Raw genomic sequence first — 12,343 nt, 5'->3', positions numbered from 1 at the left:
AAAAAAAAAAAAATACCACATGGCCGCTAGTGGTTTTTGTCCTGGTCTAGAGGCTTGGGGAACTAATTTGGCTCATGAGCATACATGCCCAGGGTCCCAATGTGATAAAGAAACGGAGAAGGAATCTGGAGAAGATAATATATATTGGAGTGTGCTTTCTCCTTCTGTCTATGGCAAGCACACACACTCTCTGACAATTTTTTTCTTAAAAAAGAACAAAGAATCTTATTTTTTGAAATTGTTTATTTAACTTTATTTATTTATTATTATTATTCAATTTGACTAGAGAGAGACACAGAGAGAGAAGGAGAGTGAGAAAGCAAGCTGCCAGTTCCAGGACCAGAATCATAGTCAACCATGTGGGAGTCCAACACCTAAACCACCAACCACCTGCCAGCCCCAAAGAATCTTCTTCATAAAAAGTTGCAGTTCAAGATAAAATTAGTGAGGGTCACTAGGAAAAAAAAAATCTCCATTTACCACCATTTAAAAATGAACATTGACTTTAAAAAGGGTTTGTCCTAGAGACCAACAGATGGTATAATGGTTACATCGCAGGACTCCCATGGAGCCCTCAGTTCCAGTCCGGGAACTGGCAGCTTAAAACACACTGGGCACGTATGCATGTATGCCCAAAATCCCAAGAGGAGAATGGAGGAGAAAGGATTGTGGCATGGTCATCCCCCCTGGGGAGTGATTTCTTGCTTTCTGTCTGTCAAGTGCATGTGCCCCATAGCAAAAATCTCTCTTAAAAAAAGGGAGGAATTTGTCATAAATTTCATATTAATCATCACTACACACTGCTCCACCTTGCCATGTACCATCACTATTTACTTCAGCTTAGGAAATACTTTGTTTAAAATCATAATTACTAAATACAACAGCAATAATTAAAATATCCAGTGCTCTGATTGATATTCAAGTTGGCTGACAGAATCAATGCAGAATTCTAGAATGATTAACTTAATAAATGGGAGTAGCAAAGTAAAAGTCTGCCTCATTTAATACCTTTTCTTAATGAATTCAGAATTCGATATTACTTTTACCTTATATTCCAAGAGAGAATTAACTTGTTCTACTTCAGAATTACTTATCATGTCACTTTCTTCATCATCGATAATTTCTATTTTCTGTAACATGAGTAGAGAAATTTTCATAAATATATATCAGATCATTATCACTACACTCAACAATGTACGGAACATACACACTACACATTCAATGTTCAGGGTTAGTGATCATTTACCTACTCTATGTAATCTAGAATAAACTTTGATAATTGACTGGCTTCTCAGGGTTACAAATAGTGTGTTGCTGAGCCACTTCTCTCTACTTTTAATTGGTGATTGCTTAGTAAATGGAAAATTAATACTATTTAAAGTAGAAAATTTCTTTTCATAATATCCCTGTAAAAATTGGCATTCAAACTATGCTTAAAGAGTGCCCTCCAGTGACAGAGAGCTCTATTTTTTTAAGAGTAGTCTATTTTAATGGTAAACATTTTGAAAGGCTTTCTTTTTAAGTCCTCACATACTTCTTTGCAATTTTTAATGTAAAATGTTGAAATATGGCATGTATTCCAAAGTCAAGTAAATTTTTTTAGAATTCACATGTTTATAGCACTTCATTAACCAGACAATTGAAAACAGACATCTCTGATGTAATGATGAAAATTACATGGTGATTTGTTTCCATCATTTGACAATAATAACAGGGATGGAGGTAGGGTTGGAGGAGGGAGAGAAAGAGACTAAACTGTTCTTAGCTTTAGAATTAATATTGCAGCATGTCTTATACAGTATCCTGTGCTCTGTAGGTACTAATTAAATATGGCAAAAGAATTAACAAAATATCTCAGTGTTAACACAAAAAATTATTAATAAGATCCAACCACAAAGGTGATACATTCTCTAATCATGTAACTGTTTTGTTAAAAATAAAAAAGTAAAAACAAATGACCTAAATAAAATCAGCTCTAGAGTTCTCTTTTGCATGAAAAAACACAGTAAACATGCAACACACACACACACACACACACACATGCACAAACCTTTAGATATTTAAACGCTGCCAACCCAAAAGAAAATTTTAGAAAGGAAAAGCTAAACTAGATTTAGTCACTAGACAATTCCTTAAGAATGAGCACATTAATAATAACATGTTATAGGCCAAATTTGAAATCAGTCTTCTTACCCAACAATATATATGGTGATTAAAAGTCACAAATAAACTTGGAATGATCATATTTGATACATTGCCTAGGAGGATGTGATACTGTTACAGGGTTTGTGACCCACAGGCTTTTGAGTCAAGAGGACAGTTGCAATGAAATTGCTTTCTACTTCTGCCAGGAGAGGAACGTTATGTTTTGTTTTCCTTTATAATCACTATAAACTTGGGGCTTAATCATGTTGGCTCTTTCTAGACTTCAAAGTTGATACCTTTTCAGATTATTTTTAGATTCTCTACCTTTTGAATTGGTTCTGGGAAAAAGGAGCTAGGCAATTCAGTGAAGAAGACACCAAAGGCCACTGTATAGATCAGTGTATATAAATAAGTCTTATATGTCTATGTGATTTCTCATCCATGAATAATTGGGGCCACTCAAAAGTTACAGGCAAACTTTCAACCTTTGAAAGTTTGGGATTTTGTCTCTGAAAATCAATTGTTCTTGAAGAACTAGATGTCTAAGTGACTATGAGTCATCCCATGCCATGACTTCATTCATTATTTTCAAATGTCTGCTGCAGGAAAGATTCAATGCAGAGAAATTCAAGCTAAAAATGATCATGTTTTAGATGATAAGAGGTTTGAATTTGTAAATAATCGTATATAGCTTGTACACCATAACTCAAAGCTATAGCAGAAGAAAACTATTAGTTGGTGGAATTTAAGAATATTAGCACAGTTTACAATGATGGAAGACAATTCTTAGGTGCTGGATGGAAACATGAACTTGCTTCAAAATCAAAATTTGTCTTCCTATATATCTGTTGAAAGTATTGTTCAAAAGGTCAATCATCAACCAGGACTGAAATCAATAAAATGCAATCCTAAACTATATTCTGTATGTGAAAAATACTGTTATACATTGTTAATACTTGACAAAAAAGGCTAAAAGTACATTCTATGTGCTCAATTTTTATTAAAGAAATGTGGTAGGACTATGGTGTCAAATAAATGATATTTGTAATAGGAGCCAGGGTAAATCTTGAAGTAGCAGTCATTTCATAACAGAAAAAGACATTAGAAGGGCTATTTTTAATGGTTGCAATCAAGCACAGAATACTGGTTCAAAAGCAAAAACCAAAACATAATGATATTCTACTTTATGCCTGATTTTAGTTTTATATCATTATGATTTCTTTATTACTTGACAGAGTCAGAATATAAACACATGCTGCTAATACAACTACTTAGGGAGGATCGATATATGTTTACATTTTCACAAATTCCAACATAACCCACTCTGTCACTGCCTGCTATTAAAACTCTTAATGCTGGCTTTCCTCCTTTACTGTGATGTTTAAGATGACTACCAGAGTCAATTAACTACAATATAAAGAAGAAAGGGTTCCAAACATAGTAAGAAAGGTATGGAATGAAAGAACTCAAAATCAGAAACACTTGGATACAAATGCCAGAACTAACAAAAGCTTTCTTCATGATCTTAGACTAAACTCCATATTAATTCTGCCATCTGTCAATGAGAAGAAATGTGCTCTTTGCTAAGCATTTTAAAGAAAAATAACTTACATGTATAAAATGTGATCAGGTTTTATATTTGTCAGTCTCCTAAGTCATCAAATTTGAGGTACAAATGATAACATTTTAAATTTAATTAAGCCCTCAAAGATATATAATTTCACTGGAAAAGCTCTGTTTTTATTTGTGAAGTAAAGCAAGACTTTATTCTGACAATGTTGATAATGTCACCAAATGGAAACATGTCCTTGAAATCCATCATGTAATGAGGAAAGAATTTCAAAATGTACATACCACGTTATCTGTGGATATTGGCTGGTGATCCTCCTCTTTATGAGCCCTTGCATGATTTGGAACAACTTCATTGGGTTCTTCTGTAGAAAAGAAAAGCCACAATTTCATTCTGCAAAAGTTTATTAAGGATGCTTTTTTTCCAAGATAATTTAAATAATTTATTGTAGAAAGATAAGTGGCAAATTCATTTCACACATGTTCTGATGAGAAATTCTACTTCTAATGATGTATCCTAAGGAAATAAGTGTGGATGGGTGCAAATACAAAGATTGTCACCACTGTGCTGTTTATAATTTAAAATAAAATGGAAAATCCCTATATCCTTAACAATGAGGATTGGAGAAACCATTTTGACCTATTTATACAATAAATATTATGAAGTCACTAAAATAAAGTAGAAGAATAGTTAATAGCAAAAACCAAAAAAAGAGAAAAAAATATCTATTCTATTGGAACAGGAAAAAATCAAGATAAGAAAATCTACTATTTAGGTACACGTAACATTAACTTTGTAAAAGAAAAAGAAGTATTGGGCAGGTCCTATGGCCTAGTGATTAAGGAAGCTGGATCCCACATGGCCAAATCCTGCCCTCAATAGCTTAAAAACCACTCTGGGTTCATGTGTGCACATGCATCCACAAACTACAAGTTAGAGAAACAAAGAAGGGACTGCAGTATGACAACACCCCACTGGAGAGTGCTTTTACCCTCTCCTCCTTTCTGTCTCTCTCTGGTGAGTGCAGGTGCCCTCTAACATATAAACAAAATAAAACAAAATAAAGAGTATAAACTTTCATGGAGAAAAAAAGAAGATTGGCATTATTTATACCAAAATGTTGCTATTACTATCTGGATGGAGATATGGGTGATTTTTATTTGTCATCTTTTTGCTCATTTTTATTTATTTTTCTACAATGAATATGTACTGCTCCTTGCAATAAGAGAAAAGTGGTAAAAATAATTTTCAAATACATGACATAAAACCTTATATGCAGCACATTTCCAATTTTGCAAAAAGGTATGTGTATGCATGTGTACACAGATACACATACTCCTATATATATGCAAAGAGAATACACTGGCAAAAACACCTCCCCTGCCCTTCTTTGCAGAAGGGTTATCACCAAATGGTAGGATTATTTATATTTTTTACTGTATTTGCCAATATTTTCTATAATGAACAAATATTCTTTTTTTCGATCAAAATTTGATATTCTGAAAATGAAAAAAATAATAAATCAGAGAACCAGTCTACTAAAAAACTCTCTCTGCTGAGATAGGGGAAGGGGCTGGTTAGAGGAACAAGGTGTCAATATGCATAATCCTTTCAGTTTTAGATTACCTTTACTCCCACTCAATAGAAAAACACAGCAGTTGAGGTCCCCAGGTGGTGTGGTGGTTAAGGGGCTGGACTCTCACATGGTTGACCACAGTTTGAGTCCTGGACCAAGTGACTTGCTTTCTCACTTTCTCTTTCTCTCTGTCTCTATTCAGTCAATTTTTTAAAAATGAAAGTAATTCTTTTTAAAAAGGAAAAGAAAAACAAAGCTGCACTAGAATCACTTTTATTTTCCCCTGCACAATTATGCCATGGAGATTATTGGAGAAATACTAGTAGATAAATACTAGTCCTTTGGTAACCAGCATTTTATTTCACCCTAGAAAGTGGAATAAAAATATTCATCAACCCTCCCAAGATATTTCCAAGTCCCTTCTTTCCCATGAAAGACATATAGGATTGCCTTTTCTGAGTATGGAGGATGATTGGAGAAAAACAAGGCTAATCCAAGAACTCACAGATAAGCATATAGATATTTCAAGTTTACAATATCTAAGGAAACATTACCGGAGTTTTAATACAAAGTCTGCCATAAATTCAATTAAAATTTTTTCTTTCTCCCTCACTAGATATTTAAAATTTTTTATTGTGTATATATTTAAGATATACAATAAGAAGTTGTAAGATAAACAAATATAGTAAAGTGGTCACTAAATGAAACACATTAATGTATCCATCATCTTACATATCCATTTCTCTTCCCTGTGGGTGTAACCTACTTATTGGCAAAAATCTCTGAATATAATACACCATTATTAACCATGGTCTTCATGTTATACATTAGATCTTTGGATTTGTTCATCCTGCATGTCTGCTACTGTGTACCTACCTACCTCATACCTTGGCCCTGATAACCACTGTTTTATCCTCTATCTATATAGGTTTGACCTTCTTTTTCCTTTGCCATTTTCTAAAACATGGATAGACTTGGAAGACAATATACTAAGTAAAATAAGCTAGACAAAGAAAAGTATTGCATGATATCATTTATATGTGGAATATTTTAAAAAGTTGATTTAAATTATTCATTATTTAGACATTTCAAATCACAGACATTTTGAGTCCTACATAATTGGCAATTAAATAAAATGAAGGGAGTGAAAATTGTCATCAGTTTTAGCTGCAGGGCTGGTATTAAAACTGGTGGCCTCAGAAGAGGGGTTACATAGCTCATCAACAGGATCATTTCTGGTACCATTCTTATAGATATTCTTGTTCTCACTCGTTCACAACTTTGTAAACAGCTCTGCTTTATTGGTTACATATTCATCCATGGTATGATTATTTTAGAACGCTTAAATAAACTATCTTGAGAATTTCTAAAATAAAAAGGTATGAAATGATATAGCTGAAAAAAGAATGCTTTCATTTGCTTATAGATAGTTTGAAAGCTAAACACTCTCAATGTTCCTGGTAATTCCTCAAGAAAGTATCTCTACTAATTGGAAAATAAATAAAGTTGTGATTTTTTTTGGAGAGGTTTTTGCTATAGGGCATGTGCGCTTACCAGAGAGACAGAGAGACAGAAAGTGAGAAATCACCCCCAGGGGGATGGCCATGCTGCAATCCCTTCTCTTCCATTCTTCTCTCAGGACCTCGGGCATGCACGCACATGCGTCCTGTGTGAGTGCAACCCACCAGGTCCAGGACTCAAACCACAGTTGACTACATGGGAGTCCAGCGACATAGCTATTACACCAACTGCTGGTCCCTGAAGTAGAGTTATTAATCAGTGAAAACTCTAGAGGGCATTCTGATGGTAGCTCTATGCTCACACTAAGTAACTGTGTGTGGAATTATCTTTCATGTGTACACACACACACACACACACACACATACACAATAGATATGGCTGGAAAAGAGGTTTTGCTGTAAAGTTTACTGTTACCTATGTTAATAGTTTCCATACTTTAAAAAAATTTGCTTTTCAGGATAATAAAAATCCTTAAAGTTGCTTAACCATATACATATTGTGGTAGACACAAGGCTTGAATTAAAGGAGTGCAATTATCCAGCTATTACTTTTGCTAGAGTTTGTGGTGGTGGGAGATGTTAACCCAGGTGGCTTTTTCTTTATCAATACAAACCACACCTCCTTTATCTTTGTCTTCACACAGGTAAAGGAAAAGGACATGAGAGAGGAAGATGGAAGTTAAAAGTACAGACAAAAGCTCTCTATTAGGGAAGTATCTACGCTCTCAGAAACAAAGGAATGAAATGGCGACTGCTAAAAGATTAGTAGTAATTTTTGTGGCTGAGGCTGGCATTCACTGGGTTAAAAAATACTTTCTTTGGCTTGTATAACATTTTAATGTAATTTTTTATGAATCTTAAGCCCTGATTTTAAGATATTTTCTCCTGTTTCAGGCATTTACAAGATTCTAACCCTATTGAATGAACAGATTTATTATAAGGATTCTGAATGTCAGTTGTTAGGTTTATAAAATAGTATGGATAGCTACTCTGATTATTCTGTCTCTATATATTTAAAATGTAATTAATGAAAATATCAAAGTAGATATATATTTTAACTACATTTTCATAAGTTAAAAAACAATATAGTTAGCATTTTTTGAGAGGTTTTTGCTATAGGGCACATGCGCTCACCAGAAAGACAGAGACAGAGAGACAGAAAGTGAGAAATCACCCCCCAGGGGGGGATAGCCATGCTGCAGTTCCTTCTCCTCCATTCTCCTCTTGGGATCTTGGGTATGCACGCACATGCGCCCGGCATGAGTTTAAGCCACCGGGCCCAGGACTTGAACTGCAGTCGACTACATGGGAGTCCAGTGACAGCCATTACGCCAACTGCTGGTCCCAGTATAGTTAGCATATTTTAAAAGTATAATATTAGTCTACGCTAGATGGTACAATTCATTTAATCATTACAAAAGGATCACATGGTTAAACCAATTAGGTTAGCATTATTCATCAGCCAAATGAGGAAGAGAATAGGACAGATCTATCAATATTAGGAAACCATACAAGAAGGGGTCCTTTTCAGTATTCAAAAATTCTTTCATGCTTCTCTGTTGTAATTTCTTGTAAGAATGAAAAGGTTACCATGCAGCTGTGAAAAATAAGCTGCAGAGAGAAAGTCTAGGCAATTGCACTTCTCATCAAGTGTTTTTGATTCATGCATTAAATTCTCTCTCCCTTTTCTCATTAGATCTGGATTACTATATCGTCTGTCTAGAAAACATGACAATGGATGCCAGAGTAGGAGCACTGGTTTATTATTAAGAGGACCATTACGGTGAACTTTAAAATTAACTTTCACTTTTTTTCCCATTAAGTGTTTCTTTTTTTAAATAAAAAAAAATTATAGGGTGCATGCTCTCACCAGAGAGACAGAGATAGAGACAGAGACAAAAAGCAAGAAATTATCCTTCAAGGGAGATGGCCACACTGCAATCCCTTCTCCATTCTCCTTTCAGGATTTTGGGCATGCACGCACACGCGCCCAGCATGAGTTTCAAGCCACTGGGTCTGGGACTTGAACTGCGGTTGACCATATGGGAGTCCAGTGATGTAACCATTATGCTATCTGCTCGTCCCAATTTTCTAAAATTCTATTTTAGGTGAGGAAGTAGGAGTTGGGGAATGAAATTCTACTTAGGGGCTTCTGTACTTTCTTTTGCCAGAATATTTCCTCTCATTCTCTCACCCATCCATCCACTGAAAGAAATCAATTCCTATTTTCCCACTCTCCCTCAACTAAATGTCAGTCATCAGACTAAACAAGATTCACTTAGGAATTCTTAGAATATTGAATTATCTCCAGGCACATACAATTTATTAAAGATAAATGGAAGACAGAAATGGTTTAATGGCCCAACCATATTAGAAATAAAAGGCTTGGAAATTTTGATGATTTTTAAATCTGTCTCACTAAACATTAAATTCTCTGTTATTGTCTTTTTCAAAATAAATAGCAAATGCTGAGAGAGAGAGACTGAGACTTGAATTATTCATACCGATAACCATTCTATCACCTGGCCTTAAAATATATGACCCTCTCTCAATAGTAACAGCTTTTCTTTTCCTTTCATTACTCAAATCTACTGCACTTTGTTTTTCTCCTCCTTTCCCATGCAATTAATTGTTTTTTCAAGAACATCTTGAACATCCAATCCTTCTCGTTCTTCTTTCTGTGTGTCTCTGTGTATGTGTGTGTGTGTATACATATATTTATCAAGTACTATTCAACAAATACTGTAGGGGGAATAGGTCAACCATTTAGAAAGATCAAATCAGTTATTTTCCTCACTCATTTTAAAGTAAAATAAATCTAAGTGAAATAACTACCTAATTATAAAAATAAAACCATAATGTTAGAGGCCTAAATACTATTCAACAAATACTGTAGGGGGAATAGGTCAACCATTTAGAAAGATCAAATCAGTTATTTTCCTCACTCATTTTAAAGTAAAATAAATCTAAGTGAAATAACTACCTAATTATAAAAATAAAACCATAATGTTAGAGGCCTAAATAGGGGTATTTTACACAATAGTAGTACAAGGAACGACTTTGTTTTTTTTGTATTTTTTTGTTTGTTTGTTTTCAGAGAGATTTTTGTTATAGGGCACATGCGCTCACTGGAGATACACAGAGAGACAGAGACACAGAAAGCGAGAAATCACCTCCTAGGGAGGATAGCCACGCTGCATCCCTTCTCCTCCATTCTCCTCTTGGGATTTTTGGCATGCATGCACATGTGCCCAATGTGTTTTAAACCACTGGGTCTGGGACTTGAATAGCAGTTGACCGATGTGGGAGTCCAGCAATGTAACCATTACGTTATCTGCTGGTCCCTACAAGGAAGGACTTTGAAATCATGACACCAAAGTCAGAAACCATAAAGTATAGTTAACCAAACTCAGAAACCATAAAGTAAAGTTAGATTTGACAACAAAAGTTACAAACAAAAGTTTTGACATCAAAAAATACTAGAAGAAAAATTGAAAGGCAAACAATAAACTGCAAAATACAGTGTTAATATCCTGAGCAGGGATATTAACACAAACAAAATGGTCAAATGCATGATTCTCTGTTTCACAATCACAGATGCAAAAGGAATATATATTGTATGATTTCAATTACATAAAAAACAAATTTGTATAGTCAGAACACAGATTAATGGTTGCCTTGATCTGAGAATGGGAGGTGAGACTAACTGCAAATGGGCTCAAGAAAGGTTTTAGAGATAAAAATAATCTAAAATTAGATTTTAGTGGTGGGGGTGGTTGTACAATTGTATAAAATTTACTACAAATCATTGAATTCTAAATTCTACATTTACAATGGATGGATCCTGTAAAAAATGCTAATAAAAAGGTGACAGAAGAAAATGGATTCTGTTCCTAAAGTAAAATGAAAAACACTTCTTATGAAAAAATGTCATAATTCCATATTATCTGAAGTCTCATTTAGGGAAACATTTAGGGATATTATAAAGATAATCTAGTCTCATTCTCTTTTATAGATGAGAAAACTAAAGCCTAGTGAATTAAAACTTTGTCTTAAGTCACACAATCAGCTAGTGGGAGAGGTAGGGTGTGCACCCACATTGCCTAACTACTAGCCTGGTGTTCAACACATTATACCATTCTGAGTTTCATTGCAGTGAATTTATAATGTTCTAACCTCAACTGACTAGGATGCCAATAAGACAAAAATAATTATTTACTTAATTATAATGTATGGATTGCTGTAATAGTCTACATTTCTAAATGTGGGAGATTATTATTGTAGTAGATAAGTGTTCCTTGTGATGTGTCTATATGGGAAACCGTTTAAGTGGAGACATTAAAACTAAATAATTTCTTTTAAAAAACTTGGTCAAATGTCTTGAAGACTTTAGATTTGAAGTGCAGTGAGCTGAAAGGCAAGTAAAAAATGCATCAGATTTACAAAGGCTATTATTAGGAGGTACAACATATAAAGTACCTTGAGAGCTTCCTTCAGACAAACAGATGGACACTTCATCATTTCTGTCATTATCCTCTCCTGCCTCCTCTCCTGGTGTGAGTGCAGACAAAGAACCAGATTCAGGCTGTTCAGAGAAATCAGCAGGGCCTCCTCTTGGAGGTGGAACTTCAATCCCCATTAAACGATATTTCCTTCTTCGATTCCCAATCCACGTCTTTATAAGAGAATTAGAAGAGAAAGTTTTGTAAATATAGAACACTTAGCAATTCTGGCCATTAAAGTAATGAATGTATGTTGCATCAAATGTGATTAAAAAGAATAAATAGGTACAGAGGATAATATAAATTTTATGTCAATAATCCAGTATAAAAATAACTAACTTTTAGCTATTTCATTAGTAGAAAGAGGCTAGTATCTAATATTTAGGCTTTCAGGTAGCATGCAGTTTATGATAGATTGCTTTTGTTTCTGTTTCTACTTTGTTTTGTTTTGTTTCTGGAGAAAACAATTCACTGAATCTTTCAAAGAAAAATAAATTGGTTCTTTTGCCAAAGGAACCAGACATACAGATATTACAGTTACAACTATAGCTCACATTCTATATCCAGTACTGCACTTCCTAGGTGAAAATGTGCCCATATTAACCTTGTTTGGCTCCATAATGGTTACCTTGGTATTTTAAGTACTCTGACATTTCATTTTATTGTATTTAAAACCACTTTTTAAAACTCTTCATGATGAAATAATCTTAGAATAAAATTTAGACACAGAAACTAAATCAGTTGCAAGAAATTTCAGATAGGTTTTATGTATTTTTCACTCCATTTCCTCTAATTTACATCTTGCATAATTATAGCATTTTATCAAAAACAGGAAATTGATATTGTACACTATGTGTATAAATCTGTTTCTCTTTATCAGGCTATTTCTCTTCCTCTCTCTTCCACTGTCTCTGATCTCTGGCAACCACTATAATCAGTTTTCCACCTCTATAACTGTGTTTTTCCAAGAATATTTAAATAGACTCTACATCATGTAACCTTTTGAAATCATATTTTTCAATAGCATAAT

At 34.1% G+C, this 12,343-nt stretch overlaps 1 protein-coding gene across 1 annotated transcript in view; it reads right to left on the bottom strand.

Moving 5' to 3' along the window:
* Positions 1–12,343, bottom strand: part of LOC102480692 (highly divergent homeobox-like) — an 89,002-nt gene that overhangs the window by 14,668 nt on the left and 61,991 nt on the right. Inside the window, exons 4-6 of the mRNA XM_006165493.3 lie at positions 11,291–11,486; positions 4,000–4,079; positions 1,047–1,130 (exon numbers count right to left, since the gene is read on the bottom strand). Coding sequence (XP_006165555.1) covers positions 1,047–1,130; positions 4,000–4,079; positions 11,291–11,486 — 360 coding nt within the window. The remainder of the gene's footprint in view (positions 1–1,046; positions 1,131–3,999; positions 4,080–11,290; positions 11,487–12,343) is intronic.

This window comes from Tupaia chinensis, unplaced genomic scaffold (assembly GCF_000334495.1).
Source record: "Tupaia chinensis unplaced genomic scaffold, TupChi_1.0 Scaffold143922_1, whole genome shotgun sequence".
Lineage (NCBI taxonomy): Eukaryota > Metazoa > Chordata > Mammalia > Scandentia > Tupaiidae > Tupaia > Tupaia belangeri.
Note: the sequence above shows the minus strand (reverse complement) of the source record. Positions and strands in the feature narration are given on the sequence as shown.